Source organism: Tauraco erythrolophus, chromosome 4 (assembly GCF_009769465.1).
Source record: "Tauraco erythrolophus isolate bTauEry1 chromosome 4, bTauEry1.pri, whole genome shotgun sequence".
Taxonomy (NCBI): Eukaryota; Metazoa; Chordata; class Aves; order Musophagiformes; family Musophagidae; genus Tauraco; species Tauraco erythrolophus.
The window spans coordinates 86,358,898-86,378,284 of record NC_141468.1 but is presented as its reverse complement, the minus strand read 5'-3'; the positions used below and the strand labels follow the sequence as shown (position 1 = coordinate 86,378,284).

Sequence of the window (19,387 nt, the reverse complement as noted above, 5' to 3'; positions counted from 1 at the left end):
AGTAATTGCCCTGAAAAAAAAGCTGTCAGGAATAAACTGAGAGACCACAAAGGATGGAGAAAGAAAACAAAAACTGTCTTGGAAGTCAAAATGTGTGAGGATAAAGTAAAGATTGCCAAAACTCATGCTGGGTTAGACTTTGCAAAGGGAAGGAAAGCAAGCAGCTGTATTCCTTAAGCATTTAAGTAAAAGCAAGGTAAGGGAGAGCTGAAGTGGATCCACAGTGAAGATGAGGCTGACCTAAAATGCAATTTTAGGTACAGTCAGGCAGTCAAATGAATGCTTGGCTTCCGATTTCAGTTGGGACAATGACATCGGAGCAAAAGAAATCAGTATGTAGCAAGATTTGGAAATGGAAAGTAACCCAATGAAGCCGGAAGCAAAATTTAAATATTACTGTACTGTAATGAGTGGAAATAAAATGGGACCAAATAGTCTTTGTCTCAGAAGAGTGCAAGAATTGTGAGCTTTGTGGTAACAATTCCTGATTAAACCAAGCTATCCCGATGTACCTTGACTATCTAATTCAAAATAATACCGTGTGACCACTGGGTGACAGAAGTTATGGCCTGCATACAAAACAAGTAAAAAGAAAAGAAAAAAGAAAAGATCTGAACAAGTATCTGTTAATCTGAACAGTATATAAACCACCTTCTTTCAAGGAATAACTAGAGGCTGCTAGTTCTGCAAGTGAAGTCCTTGGCTGTTGAGAAGGTAAGTGGTATAAAAAGTGACCTGGATTCCCTGCAGACTATGCAGCTATTCCGACAGCTTTCAGTGACGGACGAGCCTCCGGAAGGGAATAGTGCATCTGAACAGTTTGGGCTTCGGTACAGCGCCTGAAGGCTGCTGCCACATGGAAATGATTATTTAAACGGAATAAAATGAGGGGGTAGTACGTGCAGTGTCACGTAGCTAAGAAGTTGACTTTAATGAGATGTTAGAGGTATTATTGAAAAAAGGAAACAATGGGGTTGGATGTCACTTAGAAGCTGTGGAGTTTCCCAAAAAATGATCTGGGGACTGATCTTTGTTATGGTTTCACTAAAGTTACTGGCAAAAAAAAAAAAAAAAAAAGGAAAAAGTCTGCTAAGGAAATGAATTGTTGAGGCAACATTTCGAAAACCCTCATGGATGCAGAGGAGGAGAGGCATGTCGTACACTAAGAACCGCAAAGTGTTGCGGACTGTGATATTAAAAATAGAAACGTAATAGTAGAAAGCACCAGGTCATGCACTAAGAAGGCGTTGAGAATTTTGGCTACCAGCAAGGTGCTTATCAGTTGAAAGCAGAGAAGGAGAAAGATGTGAATATCAGTCAATAAATAAAAGCCACCAGTATTATGTGGCATATAAATAGGCAAACGTGCTCCCAGCGTGTGTCAGATGAGAGATTTCTGGCAGGGTTGTATGTTACGCTGATAAAGCCTCATCTGGAAAGCTGTGTTCAGTTCTAATCGTGCAGGTTCTGGAAAGATTAATCCAGACTGAGACAGGTGCAGAGACCTTAGGGGATGATCAGCACCCTGGAGAGCTTATGAGAGGGAGGTTGGGCTGGTTTAGCAGAGCAAAACAGAAGCTGGGAAGGATTGGGCTTGGTAAACAGTGACAGGTTATTTAAGATAAAATACTAGAATTTTAAAGAGAGGTGGTGAATGCAGGTTAGAATTGAATTCATTGAGTGCCACAGGGATGAAGCTCCTGTATACTTTTCTCCCAACTGCCTGGTTCACATGTCATTGCAGTTTTCTGGGGTTGGTGGTATTTGGGCTTTTGAACATCTCACCTAGATTGCTCCCTGTGGTTCATTTAATCACAAACACTGATTAAAAAGTAAATGAATTCAAGTAAAAAACAAAAAGTTCGAAAACTCACTCCAAGTGGGCCTTTTTCATTCCCTCTCTCCTTCATCTTTAAGTGATAACAGTATTTTCTTGCTCCCTAATTCTGCAGGCTTACCTTGACTGGTAATAATTGTAATGTGCAGCAGGATTGCCCTGTAGCATTCCTGCAATGTCTCATGGAATGTATCCAGTCTGGCCAGGCCTTCCCCAGCACGTCCTACATGGGCTTCACTGCAGCTCTAGTTTTCGCAGCTAAAATGACCCTATAGCCTCTCTCAACTGGGACATAAAAAGTTCTTTCTAGTGTCTTATTAGCCAGATCCACTAAGATTCCCTTTTGCAGTCTGGCTCCCCAGCAGGTTCTGCCAGTAGTGGTGAACGGGATAATGACATAAGGTATTCTCTCGCTTTATTATCTCCCTCTGCCTCGTGCCCTTTTTTTCCCAATTGCTCTATTTCCTTACAAAAATCGCAGTTCTGACAGTCTCATTTCTTTTTTTTTTTTATTCACTGGCTTATTCTTTAGGTTCTAATGTCAACGGGCTGGAGGAGCCCAGTCTGGCCAAGCGGCTGCGTGGCACGCCTGAGCGCATCGAGCTGGAGAACTACCGTCTGTCCCTGCAGCGGGAGGAGGAACTGGAAGAGGTTCCCGAGGAGACGCTAGCAGAGCATAACCTGAGCAGTGTGTTGGACAAAGGAACAGAAGAGGATGTGCCCAGCAGGTTAGCACACGTTGTCCATAAGCTTTTTTTATACCCATCCCAACAAACTTTTCCCTGCTTTTCCCATCGCTTTTTTTAACGTAGAATTTACCAGGTTGCTCTTTCTGAGATTGTTGAAAATGTTCTCTGTGTGTACACAGGTATTTTATCTTGTAGTTTCTGTTCTTCTAAATGCTGGCTGCCATTCTTAGAAGATACCTGTAGTACCATAGTGCCATTAAATTCAGTCCTAAGTTGGAAGGGATTTTTTAGTTATGTCAAAGACAAATGAGTCTTTTGAGCAAACAGAACATGGATACAAATGGGAGAGAATTCCAAAGTTAACTTCTTTTCTGTATGTTTTGCGTTAGAATTCACAGAATCACAGAATGTCAGGGATTGGAAGGGACCTCAAAGGATCATCTAGTCCAATCCCCCCAGTTCAAAACCATTTTTGGTTTAAAGATTCAAGCTTGACACACATGTAATCCTGACTCAATGCTGATGCGATGCCCGAGAGATTAATTTGAAGTAATAGTCATGTCTGTTGAAAAACATGTTGTACTTTCACAAATTTCCCTTTATCTGCAAAATGACGTATAAGCGCACCAAGATCCAGATCTATGCAGGTAGAGCTACTGGAAATAGTTGTTTCAAGAATCATTGAGAGAAAATACTTGATGAAGAGGGCTTGTGAACTTTATAGTCAATCACACGTTTTGCAGAGCCTTGATCTCTTAATATGGTTTCTAATAGCCTGCTTTTCTTTGTAGCAATAACAACCCTTACTTTTTCAGCTCTCAGTCTGTCCAGTAATCATCCTGAAGTAAACTCAGAAAATGCTGTTACTGGTTTCCTCAGTCTTAGATCCTACAAATGTATTCTATGTATGCATTACCTACAGGCATAAGGCTGTATGAGAAATTCCTTACGGCATTTGTACATGTGAAATTGAATTGGATTGGTGTGGTGAAGAATGCAGGAATAAAAACGTTCATTAAAATGTTTACAGGATTAATGTAGTACAGAATCTGTCATCTATTTATCTGGTAAGATAAGAAAGGAGTAACTTTTAGTAGCCTGAACTCAGCCTTGAGAGAGCATGTACATGTGAGCTCACAAAGTTGTGGATTTCATATAAGTGCCTGGCAATTCCTAATATCTTGTAGAGCTGTTATCTCTGAAGCCTAAATAATATGTTTTGATTAATCTCTTAACATATTAATTTATTTAAAAGATACTATTTTGACATTTTACATAACCGAGATCTTATCTAGTGCTCTAGTTGAATAATCATGAGACTATTTGTGGGAGGTGCTAACTGTTTGCTTCACTCATCCTTCCTTTAGCTCCCTGCTCAGGCCTAGGAATTGTATAAACTGTGACAAATAAGCATTAATGATATTGAGGGGTTTTTAGTCCTTTATGTTTCTAGCTCTGAACCAAAATTTACTAGTGTGGAGTAGTATTATCATTATTGGTCTTGATTTCAGTAAATCAGGACACGGTAGGCTGGCTTGGTAAATGGCAGAAGACTTCCAAAGGAGGGAGGAGTGTTAGTTAAAAAAAAAAAAGTGGAGTTTTGGTGTGAAGCTGTTGGTCATCTCCAAGAGGTGTTTTGTGAGATTGTGGAGACTGAGGGTGGTACACCCTTAGGTTAGCGAGTTTGATTTTTCTCTCATAGGGTGCTACATTTAGCTCCCTTTGTCCTACATACTTCCCTTGATTTGTATTAAATTGACTGTTTCTGTCTGTAATAGATTGAATTGTAGGATTTTGCATGTGAAAAGCAGCATTTAGTGGGCAACTCACACTCTATGATAGAGAGGAAAGAGAAAATACATCAAATTCCCTGTCAATTTGACCCGGAAAAATTTCTGTCCCAAATCCAAATATGACAAGGAATTTAATGAGAGCATTGATAAAGTTCTGCAGGCCAAACATCAGGGAGAGAATTTTGTAGATGATTTAGCTATTGGGTCTCCTCTAAAAAAAAAAAAAAAGTCTGACACCACATTTTCAGCAACAAAAGAAAACCAGTTTGACCCCTGCAACAAGCCAACCAAAGCCCTGATTTGATCGTCTTCACTGTCTTGGTGCGGTGCCGCAGGGTTAAGAGCAGTCAGAGGAGATGGGAAATTTTTTATTCCCTCTGTGTCTTATGGAGTGATGGATTGGGCTTGTCTGGCGAAGGAAGAGAAGAGCTTTGTTTCCAGTTTAGGTTTTGGTTCCTCTCCTTAGCACTAAATCTGTGTAGGTACACCTTTTGAATGAGATATTCAACTGCTGGTACAAATTCTATAAAGCAAATTACTTGGGTCTTTGATCTCTGCTTTGTGGGGAAAAAAGTTTCAGCTGTTGAATGAATTCCTGTGGCATGGAGTTGCCATGTTGGAAAGAATGCCCACTATACCAGGCCATCTCGCTGCCATATTTCAGCTTCTCACTTCTCAGTATTCAAAGGTCAAACAAAACCCAAGTTATAAATAAAAGCCAAAGAAGGTAAAGTGAGCTATGTGGTAAAGAATTTATGTCGTCAGTATTCCATGAGATAAGCAGGCTGGTCCCATTCAGCAGTCATGGCAACAGTTGGAGCAGCAGTAAACCTTGCTGACAGCACACAAAAACCCCAGCATGCAGCACCTGCCAGGTTTATTTCCATACCAAAAGGTGGGAAAGTTAATCACTGAGGAGGGGAATATCACTTTTTATCTCTGTGACGATATCTGTATTATGCCTTTGGAATATGCTTCCATCTCCTGGAATATGTGCCGAGTCTATGGCACACAAGGGTGTTTGTATTCAGTATTTAGCAGGTGAAAACCAGGAAGCCTGTTAAAAATAAGTATTGAGTTTATGCTGTGATTTAAGCGAAACGGTGTGTTATCTATATGCAGAACAGTGAGGAGAATTTAAGAGCCTGTGGATGGAAGTACGTGACAATCAGAGCATGAAAAAAAGTGGTGTTTTCTTGATTAACTTTGCCATCAAAAATAATATCTCGGACAAGCAGATGAAGAAAATCATGTAAATATGATTGGATGGTGTGAGACTCATTTGAAGTTCTGCACCTGAATATGTTTGTCTGCAATGTAAGACAAAAGGTGCTGCCGTGGATCATTTTTTGGAAAGTGCTACTTGGTGACATGCTGAGTGCTCGTATAACAGAATCTGCGTAAAGGAGACAAACAATAACTGTCCAAGTTATATTTTATAGACCTACTTGAAATTTCAACATCATTATTTTCAACTGGTTGGTTTTCCCTCTCATTGTCTGTATGGAATGGCCTCTGCCAAAGGCTGTTAACGAGACTGTCGTAAGGAAGCCGCAGAATTGGAATAGTGTTCTCAGATGATTCAGCCAAACTTTAACCAGTCACAAACAGTTGTCTCTTGCAATCCAAATGAATTTGGGACTTTTCAGATTTATGTGGGAAGCAGCCAACTGTTGCTCCAATAAATGCAGTTCTTTTATGACAAGGATCTATTAAGGAAGAGCAAAGGCTGAGGACCTTTTCACGCTGCAGATAAATTAGAATCATAGAATCATAGAATGATTAGGGCTGGAAGGGACCTTCAAAGGTCATCTAGTCCAACCCCCCTGCAAGGAACAGGGATATCTCCAACTAGATCAGGTTGCTCAGGGCCTCGTCCAACCTGGCCTTGAATGTCTCCAGGGATGGAGCATCCACCACCTCTCTGGGCAACCTGTTCCAGTGTTCTACAACTCTCATGGTAAAAAATTTTTTCCTAATATCCAATCTGAATCTACCTCCCTCTATTTTAAAACCATTACCCCTTGTCCTATCACAACAGGCCCTCCTGAACAGCCTCTCCCCATCTTTCTTGTAGGCCCCCTTGAGGTACTGGAAGACCGCTATAAGGTCACCCTGGAGCCTCCTCTTCTCCAGGCTGAACAGCCCCAACTCTTTCAGCCTGTCCTCATAGGAAAGGTGCTCCAGCCCTCTTATCATCTTCGTGGCCCTCCTCTGGACCCTCTCCAACTGGTCCATGTCCAGCATATTCTCTGAATATGCTGTAGTTCGCATTCATTTTTCCAGTGACAAATACAACCATCTTTCTCCTCAGTACCTCCAGGTAGTCCAGCAAGTAAAAGTGAGCTAGATTAAATGTCATTATATAGGTGGTTACATTTCCTGCCCCTGCTGTTTATACTGAGGAACTGTTAGAATTAAACAGAGATGTCTACTAAAAAGCACTAATGATTTACTGGTTTACATGTTTTAGACTTTGCTGTAAGAATAATAAGCTTATTATTGTAATTATCCTTGCGCTGCTTCCTACAGTTTCTTGCCACTGTGTACTTAATTGGATACATTAGTTCTGTCTGTGACATAGAAAAGTGAGGAATTTTGGGTTTTTTTTCCCTCCAGCTCTCCTTAGCTCACATGCTGCATCCTTTGGCTTGATAGTTGTGTTGTGTGTTCTTTCTACTCCCAAAGCCTTCTGTGATTCACCCCAGCAAGTGCCAAAAACATCTTAGCTATCCAAAACGCTAGCACTAGCTGCCACTGTTGAAAGACGTGACCTTCTACGTTACGATAGTGCTGAGCACTCTTGCACCAGCAGTGTGATACGAGGACGGTCGTTTCTTTCTGCTGTACTCGAGAATGGCCACGAACTGTAACCATTAATGCAGTGCAAATATTGGCACTTGGCTTCACAGGCACTTTGCTGCTGCTTCACCTTCTTTAAAAGAAGCAGGGCACGGACCATACTGCAGCCCACACATGATACTGTCACTAAAATGCCTATGAAATACCGAAAGCAGAAAATTAGTCCTATGGTTTCCATCGTAAGTTTTGGGTTTGTATGCGTTGAAACAACTCGTCAGTAATCTAAGACTGGTCTAGGAAACATTAACTAGTTGTTTCTTGATCTTTTTTTCTAAACCTTTACAGTAGTTCAGAGTCTGAGATGGAGGAGGAAGATGAGGAGGAAGACGATGAACTACTGCTGCCTCAGCAACCCCCTTCAGACTTGGGCGGTGTGCCATGGAAGGAGGCTGTGCGCATCCATGCCCTCCTGAAGGGCAAGAGTGAAGAAGAGATTGAGGCTGAGGAAAATCATGAGATCGAGGACAAAGAAGACGAGGAGGAGGAGGAGGAGGAAGATGAAGAGGAGGAAGACGAGGAGTCAAGCGAAGGTTAGACAGTTTGATTTCTCCTTCCTTTCTGATAAACAGCAGGGAAAACTGAGTTGAGGATTTGCCATGCAGAATGAGAAAGGTTTGCCTTGGAAAACCTTCATTCTTCTTTTACTTCTTTGTTGCTTTGATTTTTGAGGGAGTTACTGTCAAGGAAAGCTTTAGGTGGATCATTCTGGATGCAGAAGATCTTTGTCCAGAGGGCAGTTACAGCGCTAGTACCAACACAAGATGTTTCCCATACGTCATGCCAACATGTGCAATTCACGGCTTTGTGACCCTGTATTGGTTTATTGTTGCTTTTTATTAGTATTGGGAATTGGATTTGAATGTGCCCTTTGTTCCTTGGCAGCAAGAACTGGAAGCATTGTGGAGGCAGTGTTCCCAGTTTTGCAGCGTGCTGCGCTCGGGGGTGGTGCCCTCTAACTGTTACCAGGACATCCCAGAAGAAGCCACTTGTAGCTCTCCTTAGTTAAAAGACAGCCTTGAGAAATCAAGGAGTTCAAGTGGTTCCTATTTTAGCTCTGAGGGATTCCTGTGGAAAATCTTAGGGAAAGACTCCTTCCCCTGTGTTTGTCTCAGTCATCAAAATGCAAAGTTTGTGCTAAGAGTGGACGTGCCACATTTCTCGCAGATCTTGTCTTTGCCTTTCTACTCACGTTTCCTTTTTGTGAAGACTAGTAGACTCCAACGAGCTTGTCCGTAAAGGTCTTTGACCACCTAGTGTAAGCAGAGGTCCAATTTTTTGAGTTTTAGTGGCAGTTTTGTTGAGGAGCTCAGAAGTAGCACTTGGCTACTTCTTCAGCGTAGGATCTGTGTCTCCGTAACGGAAGGCTGTGGAAGCCAAGACTGCTCTCGAGGACGGTAACATGCATGTTGTGTGTTCAGTCCGCCAAACCGTGGTGTTCCCAGATGGACGTTGTTTCATTCGAGCAGTTTTCCTCTGGGACACTTTGAACACCGCAGGAGCACGGCGAGTCGCTGGAATTCCAGACAGTCTCTCTTTCTGATGCTGTGCTTTCTCTTTCTCTCTCTCTCCCCATCGCTTGTGTGTGTACACGCGTGTCTGGTGTTATGTATGGATGTGTGGTTCCCTCTGCTGTAGAGGGAGAGTATTGCCCTTGGGAGAGAGAGCTGCAGCAAGGCCTCTGGCTCCAACATCTCTCAAACGAAGAGGACACGGGTACATTTAAAGGTACCCATATACCATCTCCACTTCCATTTCCCCGAAGGAGGGGGGAATGTTTCGAAGAGCAGGTCCCACATGAGAAGTTTCTGTGTTTTATTTAATGGGTTTATACCAGCTCCCTAAAAACTGATTCAGTAGCTGTTGTTATCTTCATCTCCCAGTCCAAGTGCCATGTATCAAGTCCGACATTGCCACTGGATTTAGGCAAAAGATAAAGCTGCCAAATACCTCGGGATATCTAGATTTGTTCCATACATACAGACTAATTGCACCTGTGTGATACGTCAGACACATGGGACGCATCGGATGTACTGCCTGTGTCAGCAAACTTGCATTTTTTGTCATTGTCCTTTGTGAGTGTGTGTCTGTGGGGGAAGATAATCCTGCTGCAACAATCCCTCAAGATTTTCCAAACAGTCATATTATAGGCATAAAATTAATCTGACATTCTAATCTAACTAGTTGTGTTATTTTCCATGGTGCATTCTCTTGCAGTTTATTTCTGATGGTTGATTTTTTTTGTTGTTGTTTTAAGCACTTGGTCCTAATAGTTTGTTAATCCTTTATTCCCTCAACGTGGTTCATTAGAGCCAGAATACATAAGAGGAAAATCCAAGTGCCTTCCTGCAGGTAAGAGGGCATATGTGGTTGTCAAACTGCATATTTTGCAGCTGCTGGTTGTAACAACTGTAGCTTAGCTTTTTTTTAAAAAAAAAAAAAGGAAGAGGTGTTACAAATTTTTCCAATTTAACTTTTCTGATAGTAAGAATGAGCCTTTTTAGTAAGGTGGCTGAAGAGCACAACTGAAGAAGTTACCCCTGTTGCAGTTGCTGGTGTGCTGTAGACCTGGCTCCTAACGAGATGATTTGCAGGTGGCTTCTCTTTCCATTAAAGTTAAACATTGAGTCTGCCTGCTGCTTATAAAGTCCTGGTAGGTGCTATGGTGGAACTGGAGGGGAAGGTTACTTTTCCAAATGTAAATGCAATTTATGTCCAGGTCCCTGCAAAGCTTAGCAAGCAGCCTTGAGGGAAGGCTATGCCAAGTGTCATTTTAAATTTTTTTAGCCTTTAGACCTCAAAGAAACTTCAGATTTGCCTGTTAGCTAAGCAGCAGTCCTTCATGGCTGGCTGTGCTGCGATTTATTTGCTGGAAAACGTGAGAAGGACCCATGTCCTTATCAGGACAGGCTCAGGCCTCTGTCTAGAGATTTGTGGAGTAACTCAAGGTGTGTATGTTACACTGGTCTAAATCCCAGAGAAATCCGTTTTAAAACATGCAGATCACGTGGGACCTGCTCTTTCCGAGCCTTGCTGAGGGCCGATATACTTCTCAGCCATTGCTGGCAAACCTCAACCTTTTAACACAAGATTTTGTGTGGCGATGCAAATGCTAACTCTACTCATCTTGGGGTCTGCATGCGAGTGCTTTGGTATGGAGTGAGAACAGCTCAGGTTCCCGTCCCTGCAGGATGTCCAGTAGCTCTGGTAGACCGTGCGGTTGTGCCAACTCATACAAAAGCTCTCTGAGGTGACAGAGATGTAAAACTGCTAAATACTTGGCTAAATTGTGAATCCCACTCTGCATTTGAGTTTGTGCGTCTGAACCCTTTTCCCCTTTAATAAGCAGCTGGTCATTCTGTCCTTCCTGCAGTTCCTTCTGCCTTTTTTCTGCAGTTTTAATGCCAAGTGTCACGCGCAGTCATTCCTGAAATGGAAGTCCCAAACACTTTGTCATGGCTGGGAGAGAGGAACCTCATTAAAACGAGAGAGCAGGAAATAATGAGTGCAACCTCTAAATGCTGCTGATGTTTCTTGTTTCCTTCACACACTGGTGCACCATATAAAAATCTAACTGCTTTTGAGGTTTTAAACTGCTGACACAGTGTTTGGCCCTATTCAGTGGTAATCCAGCTGTTGTGACATTGGCTTCATACTTTATAAAGTAAGTGGGCATTTTGCTTTTCAGGACAAGTCATTTGCTTTTGAAGACCACTCCTGCAGATGTCGAACACCTGTCCCCCATAGAATGAGTTGTTTTATTATGGGTAAATAAAACCTGAGCTGTGGTCCCATAGCACACAGCAACAGAGACAGGGTCTGTGAATACAATAGCTCAGGGTAGATGCCCCCACGGTGGGTATTCTGCAGCAGTTAAAGTTGCTTATCAGTTGCTTTAGGTGCCTGTTGTTCCCTTCAGGGCTCCATCAGTAGCTGAGCTTTGTGTGGGCAGGTCATTGAGGAGTAAAGCAATTTCTTTTAAACAAATTCATTTGTGTGACAGGAAGTCCCTTCTGAGGAGGTGGGAGGGCTGTTAAGTCAATGTGAAAATGCTGTTATTCTTCAGAAAAAAATAATTCTACCCTTCGAACAAGTCAGTCCAAAAGAGCAGGAGCAAACAAAGTAGTGCTAAAATAAGTGGAACTCTGAGCTCCATCGTATAATTTAATTCACAAAGAAGTGTGCACCCAGCATGGAAAGGAGTGCTTAACCCAATAACAGGGAATGAAAGACCTTTTGTTTTGGTGCATCAAACTACAATGCAGATTGTCCCTTGCCTTTAACAGCAAGATGTCTTTGGCAGTAATCATAATGAATAGACTGAAGGAGCTGGAAATTTCTGTTAAATTGGTATTTACATACCACATCCTGTTGGACACCCAGAGAATGTCTTTCATTTCAGCGAAGCTGCTTGCAATAGAGATAATCTACAGTGAAGTTTTTAACAGCATCTGTCTGCCTTTGGAATGGCATTAATTCAGCTTTGATGGGAAGTATGAGGAGCGCTGTACTGGTGTATGTGTGCACTCACAATGCTGAGCTTTTTCTGTCTGCCTTGCAAACTGATCTTAGCCAGTAATATTTTCTTGTCTTCTTTTCTTATTTCCTTTCCTATGATGTGCCACCTTTCCTTTCCACTGTTCTCCCATCTTTTCCTCCCTGTCCTTCATACCACCCTGCCTACAACCTGGTATGCCATGCCTTCCTCCTGCTAGCTGGAAACCTTAGGCTGCAGCAGATTGTAAATCCGGTTGATCCTCTGGAGATCCTGGCAGATGTGCACTGGACACACATCCGTGAAAAAGAGGAGGAGGAAAAAATGGTCCCAACCTCCAAGTCCTCCACCTCCAGAGGTAATCTCCCCCAAGCCCCAAACCATCAGTTCCTGGATCACGGTTGCTTCTGCGCCCTTTCAAGAGGGGTGTGCTTCAGCAGGGGCAGCAGTGATCGAAAGGAACTGCTTTCAGATTACGCTGAAATGACACTGGGTTAAACATTTTGCTTTTCAGGTCAGTGTCTACTTAAAATGACTGTTTTCTCAGCTCTGTGGTGGTGTGACTTCTTCCAACTGGTTTGCCTGCCTGCTTTGGCTCTGTAGCCTTTTCCCTTACTACACACATGATTTGGTAGTGCTGGCACTGTAGGGATAGTAACAGGAGCTGTCGTGTGCTTTTTGTGAAGGTGAGGACTCTGTGCCTCTGTAGGGAAAGCCGAAGGGCTACCTTGTGTAGCTGCTACCTTGTGTAGCTGCTACAGCAAGGATTGAACAGGGTCAGCTTCAGTATCGAGCATATTTCTCCGCTGGTGCTTTTCAAAGTGTGTAACTGCGTCTGGTATTAGTAGGGAATGATGGGGTTCAAAGGACTTGCAAATCTGAGCAGTGGTGGTTTTGACTCCCTGTGTTTAAGATTTGACAGTACATCTAGTTTTTGAAGTGAGGTGTGGTCTTTCTGAGTTGCCAGTTACTTAAAGGAGGGGGAAAATGCCAGTACTCTAGCTCTTGTGAGCTCCTTCTAGCAGACCCTGCTGACCTTATTCTAAACTATATTACAGCATCTCTTAAGGTAAGTGTGTTGTAGATGCTTCAGTTACGCAGAAGCCTAGGATTAATAAAAGGTAACCATGCAGTTGGTGAGCAGTGGTCTTCTCTGAGAGCCTGCACATTGTGCCAGAATTGCAGAGGGAGTAAGTATGCTGTGGGAAGGGGTGTCTTTTACAGCAAATGTGAAATTAAGTTAATGACTGATCTCTGTTAAAAAAGCCTAGAGCTTTACCTCATGTTGCTTGATCGTATTCCATTCTAGATAATCATCTTTTCCTGGTAGTTCTAGATATTTGTGGGTTTTTTTTTGATCTTGATCCAATTTGATACACAGTTCCAGATCAGTCTGACTACGTTCATAATTAGTTTGTAGAATGCACTGGGATTTTCTGGTGTGAAATCTGCTCCCTACAAATAAGAGATGGGTATCTCCTGCTTACTGCAACCACAGAAATAAGCTGTGTTCAACTGTCTGTAACATATAGTATTGCTAGAGTAGTTGCTTAATGCTTAAAACACTAAGTAAAAATTGTTAACACTTGCACTTAAGGTTACTTTAGCTTCTGCTTGAGGGTCTGTATCACAGTAGTTTGCAAATTTGTCTTTTAATTTGTATTTGATAATTTCTACTTTTCCTTAGTGTGTTGGTACAGCTGCCAGCAAAAGGTGTCCTTCCAGAATTGATTTTGTGGTCTTTCTAACTTCCTGTGGGAAGGAAGGCAGTATTTCATTTCCTTCCCCTAAAACTAGGACAATCCTGATAAACAGATTATCTGCTTCTGTTACTTCATCATGCAGTGCAGGTGTACACAGGCATATCAGCAGTTTGGGTTTTTTCTTGAAGGGCTGTTGCCATAAGTACTTGTGAACGCGCTGTAAGTTTTAAACCTGAGTTCAACAGACAAATTTGTCCCTGGCTGAGCTGTATTCCATGGTACGAGGTGTTCAGAGAGCCCAGCGGCAACAGGGCTTGATGGGAAAGCCTGGGATAGCATGACCGTACAGAGAAGTCCCTCCTGGAAGCGGGTTCACAGGAGGCCACGAAGATGATCCGAGGGCTGGAGCACCTCTGCTATGGAGACAGGCTGAGAGAGTTGGGGCTGTTCAGCCTGGAGAAGAGAAGGCTCTGGGGTGATCTTACAGCAGCCTTCCAGTACCTAAAGGGGCTACAGGAAAGCTGGAGAGGGACTTTTTACAAGGGCGTGTAGTGATAGGACACGGGGCAATGGCTTTAAAATGAAAGAGGGGAGATTTAGATTAGATCTAAGGAAGAAATTTTTCACTCAGAGGGTGGCGAGGCACTGGCACAGGTTGCCCAAAGAAGTTGTAGATGCCCCATCCCTGGAAGTATTCTAGGCCAGGTTGGATGAGGCTTTGAGCAACTTGGTGTAGTGGAGGGTGTCCTTGCCCATGGCAGGGGGGTTGGAACTGGATGATCTTTGAGGTCCCTTCCAACCCAAACCATTCTGTGATTCTGCTTTGGATGCTGCTGCTCATCTGCCGGTGTTGGCAGCAGGGCAGCACGAGTCTGGAGCTGCCCATTACCACCACCCCTCTCTTGTTGCTCATCTCCTTCATCTCTTGGTTTCCCTCTTCTGCAGCATTTCAAGTGGAGCACAGCAGCAGCAACCTGCTGGTCAGATGTGATGTTTTGCTCCCTGTGTCATCCATGTTTTCTCTAACGTTACAGATCCTAAAGGAAGATTAGGCCCCCGGCATTTGTATGTTACCTTAATTTAGAACCTGAGCCTGGAGTCGGTTGTTTAACATCTTATAGGTTTTATTCCTGTATTTGCTACTGAAAAATCTCCCTTTGTCACTCTTCTGTTTTAGACGCTTCCTGATGGTCTAATTTTGATTTCTTACGATTTATTGTTTTTTAAATTCAGCATCCGACCTTCCCTCCGTACGCCATGAGGCGGTACAGGCGTGGCTGGAGACGGTCCCTGGAGGTAGTTTGGTGATGTTCTATGTATTCCAATGCACAATAACCCTGCCCGTCTCTTCTCCATGCCTTCAGCAGCTGAGCTGGTACTTTAACCCTGGAACTCACGGCCCTGTCGCTACTGCATGACTGGAGATGGAGGGAGGGAGGGAAGAAGGGGGAGTGTGCATGCACGCCTTGCTCAGGCAGCCCGTTCTTGCATGAACTTGACATTTGTCGTAACCCTTCCGAAGTCAGGCCAAACAAAGGGGTTGTCTTGGCTGTAATAAAATAGAAGGAGGGATCTAGTTGAGTGTTTTGATTTGCTTTGTAAACCGAAGACTGCCCCAGTTTTCCTTCCCCTAGCTCCTTGACTAAAAGAACACGGGGCTTTCTTGCAGTTGAAAGATCAAGTGAGAAAAGTGCTTAAAGCAATGCAGTTCTCTGTAGCAACTGCAAACTCGAGTTGCAAAATCTGGTGAAGAAAACACGAAAGAAGAATAAGGTTGAAGCTGGAATCTAGGAATAGTGGTGGCTCTTATGTCTCCTTTGACTTGGGGTTCCCGTTATTTAGGAAAGCTGAAGGATGGTAAGGCTCAGCTGCTTTTTTATGTGATCTCTAAGCTCTATTGCAAAACTGATCAGCATGAAGATTCTGGGATTAGAGTAAGGGAGTAGATTTGTGTCAAGCGGTGAAGGAACCTGAGTCAGTGAACAGCAGTAGTCTGTGGGTAGGTAGCGGAGCTGCAGCTGAGTTGCTTTGGCACGTCGGAACAGCCAGCTTGCCTACAAAACTTTGCTTCTGCTGCTGCTTTGGCAAGGCAGCAGTGTTGACAAGATGACTGCACCACGTGCAGGTTGCTCACGGCTGCTAGCTGATACGAACCTAGTGCTGATCCCAGTTCTGGCTGCCATAGTGTGTAGCTTCTGAGTTGTTGTGTGACAGCTTTTGGCCTCTTGCTCCTTATCCTAACTGCGTATACGTATATGCACAGTATGTGTATAGTATAAGTAGCCACCTGCAAGCACCCCATGTCCTTCAAAACGGGATCCACCCTTGCACCGAATTGTGACACATCTGTAATCTTCTGTTGAGTTTTGTGTACCAACCTATTTAAGAGTTGATTTTTCTCCTCTCTCTCCAACTCTCCCTGTGTGTGTCATGTTGGTTCATGGTTTCTGGACCTGAAGACACACATATACATATGGTGTCAGATATTCCCAACACCAGAGTAACGTTTTTTGCAATTTTTGATTAAGATTACTCACATTTGCTGCTACCATAAAACCCTCCTATGACATTACTATTTCCACAATAACATAAGCTGCTGCATACCTAAGCAACAATCAGACTGGTGCACAGTTTGGTTTTGTTCAGCAGGTTTGTAAATGCCCCTTTGGGCAGTCCAGCCTTTGCCATATGTTTTGGTCTCCTACGCTTGACGTCTGTAAGACTCTGGATTTTATAAGCCTCTGACGTAAGGGAGTAGGCCAGTGCTTTGTCACACGTAGGTGTAACTGCCTTTTCAGAGTAGTTGACAGAATGTTTGTCTGCTTTAATACTACAGAGGGGAAAAAGCAAGCGAAAAGAGAAATTCTCAGGTTGGAGGAAGAAGGCAAACCACCCACTGAAGGCTGTCTTTTGAAATAAGCAAAAACCTGTGTTAGAGAAAGAGGAGAGGCTGCAAGACCTCAATTTCTGAGAGGATTCCTTTGTTTTCAAGGTTGTCCTAGTTAGCAATGCTTAGCATATAAATGGTTCTAAAAGCCACATCATCACTAGTAAACACAAAGGATTAGGGCCTGCTCCCTGACTCTGGAGAGAGCTGGCACAGCATGATTCGCTCCCATATGGCTAAACTTTTTTGCCATCCAGAATTTCCAGGGGGCTGGAAACAGCCTCCAGCCCTACGGTGGGAACTAACTGCTGGGAGTCACACCAGGGACCCTCTAAAGATGACAGAAGGTCCAGAGGCTTGCACCACTTAATTTACTGCTATAGGTGCAACCAAGAAGGTTATAAATATCTCTGTTATCATCGTTACAGGACCATATCCTGTGTGTATGATTAGCAAAGGTTGTGCATAATAATACATGCTGACTGTGTACACATTTGTAATGGGATGTACAACAGTTAAGTGCCTGCATGTTGTTGAACAGGAATTGATGCTAACTCACTGCACAAATCTAAAAATGTAGTTGACTGACTCTACTGTGGGGAAAAAAAAATCCTGGAGGTGCTTGCTTCTCTTTTTTTTAATATTTAAATTATGTTTTATAAAAATGCTTAACAAAAAAAACTTAAGCAAATAATCCATAGCACTAGAGATAAGACAAGGTGTCATAAGGTTTAGTTTTTTTTAAAAAAGTGTCATTTAATAATAAGGTTTAGACCCCCCACAGTTTGTTCTTGTCTGTCCTCCTAAATAATGTCAAATGCCTTTTTCAGAGTTATAAGTTCAAGAATCTTTATTTTGACCCAGCAAATCAAATTATGATCTGTAACAGAAAAGAAAGTTTTGAATGTATCTTTTTATTTACTTAAAAGTATCTCAGTTAATTTGTGTCCTAGTTACTTGTACAGCATCTCATGTCTCTTAGACCTTTTACCAAAGACTGCTGTAGCTGCACAGAGTTAAGCAGTTTCTAAATGTAATAATGATCAATCCCAGAGCTAGACAGATTCTGAATTACACCCTCAAAAGCCTGTTTCAATTTCAAGATGAACAGTCATGGTACATTGTGAGATTTCAGTTCTCACCCAACACACGTATGCTATGAAGTGGTGGTAACTGTTCTGATGTGGTAAAGAAAAAAATAATCTTCCTGGAAGAACAGTAAGCATTATTCAGGTTTGATGTCCTCCTAGTCCCTTTCTTGCTTAATTTTTCACGAGGTCTGTTGCTCAGAAAGCCCTGGCTGCTTTCACTGCAGATGCCTTGGAGATTCCCCAAGGACAGACATTCCTTGATTCGTTGGAGTCTGGAAGTATCACTTCACCATAGATGTCTTTCTAGCTGACGCATTTCAGGATTTCTTGTTTTAGCGGTAACTAATAAATATATTTACTATAAACTGTTGGTACAGTTCAATGTAGAACCTTTTCACTGTATAGTTGGTTGTTTTTTTTTTCTTTTTTTTTTCTCAATATTTGACTATGTTCTAGCCCCATGTGAGGATAATGATGTGGAGGACGAGCTGGGCACAGAGCCTGCAGACACAGAAGGGCAGGCAGGTGAAGAGGGAGATACGGGTGCAGAGCTGGATGACGGTAGGGTACCACGGTGCATCATTTAAACCTGTTATGTGAACAGAATTGGATTGTCAGAAAATACTTTGTGTGAGGGTACTTAAACCTGATCTTATTTTTAGTGATATAGGAGTTTGTTTCAAATAGTCAAGAGGGAGCCAGGAGTGAAGGACAAAAAGAAACAGAAGAACCTTAATGCCATCGGTTGTAGAATAAATTTCTTGTGTCCTCTCACCATTTACTAACTAGAGGGCTTGGTCTTGTGTCCTTACGCAGTACTAATCCTGCTGAATAACAGAAATAGAAATAAATTTGGGGCAAGTCCAGAAGGTTATGCCAAACATCATCTCTTGCTAGTGTAAAATAAACTCTATATGCCAGAAAACATTGACAAATTTCCAGAAAACTGGTAAGATGTGACTTAAATTACTAATTTAGTTATGTGTACTAATAGTCCATCATTTACTGCTTAAATGACTCTAATTAGCACACAAAAAAAAGGAGTGAAACATTTAGATGTTCAGGTTATAAAAGTGATTAGCACCATGTGAATAGAAAGGAAGGATTATGAATTATTTTTGAATAATAAACAGATGTTCTGATGGACTTGTATCCAAGATATCTTGTGGTTTTTTTTTTTCCCTGCCCCATCTGTGATCAGATGACATCCCATCTGATGCAGAAGCACAGTTTCACTTACATCAAGGTGGCGTGGAAGAGCCAGAACTAAAAGTCTCTGAAGATGAAGAAGATGAAGGAGCAGAAAGTGGTTCTTCCAGTGTGACAGGAGGTAATAGCTTTCCCATTGGTGTTTGGATGATTGTAATTGCCTTGGAGGTAGTCTGTACATTTATGAGATTTAAGAGAAGACAGTCTCTTGGATTTGACCCATCTCACTACTCTCAGTGGCAAGGTATGTGCTTGCAGTAACATTTTGAGAAGAATGTTCTGAATCCATTAATTACGGCTTCCTAAAGCCTGAGAACCCATCTAACTGCTTTTTCTTGTAGAAGTTTTTATGTTAAAAAGCTTGTACCGTTTTGGACATTTAAATTTTTTTGTCTGTGTTCCAGATGCCCAATCTAGAATTTGTAAAATGATGAGAAATTTGTCACTACTTGCTGTGCGTAATATAACAAAAAATAGAAAATTAGCAGTCTCATGTGTTTTTGGAAATGTTTTTGCTTTCTCTAGATCCATGCAAGCCATCCATCCCTATCCAGCCATCTAGTGACAGTGTTCTTCCTCTGTCTCCAGTTGATAGTCCCAAAGCAAAAGAAGCAGAGGTAAGAAAGGGAATCTTTGAACTTTTCTACTCAATACCTGTAGTTCAATGGAACAGTTTGGTGGATAAACGAAGGAGGACTGACAGCAGTGGGTTTTCCTCCTTTCCTATCTCTATAATTTATGTTGATCTTGAAATCTGACTTCATTTAGACTTAAAAATAATGTACTATCTTTCACTCCTATCTTCAGAGTGTAGTGGCTCTACC

General features: G+C 42.3%; 1 protein-coding gene across 1 annotated transcript in view; it reads left to right on the top strand.

Moving 5' to 3' along the window:
* Positions 1-19,387, top strand: part of MICAL3 (microtubule associated monooxygenase, calponin and LIM domain containing 3) — a 165,082-nt gene that overhangs the window by 109,529 nt on the left and 36,166 nt on the right. Inside the window, exons 26-33 of the mRNA XM_086609661.1 lie at positions 2,370-2,565; positions 7,467-7,711; positions 8,817-8,906; positions 11,894-12,031; positions 14,610-14,672; positions 17,811-17,915; positions 18,556-18,684; positions 19,089-19,180. Of these exons, the coding sequence (XP_086465787.1) occupies positions 2,370-2,565; positions 7,467-7,711; positions 8,817-8,906; positions 11,894-12,031; positions 14,610-14,672; positions 17,811-17,915; positions 18,556-18,684; positions 19,089-19,180 (1,058 nt within the window). The remainder of the gene's footprint in view (positions 1-2,369; positions 2,566-7,466; positions 7,712-8,816; positions 8,907-11,893; positions 12,032-14,609; positions 14,673-17,810; positions 17,916-18,555; positions 18,685-19,088; positions 19,181-19,387) is intronic.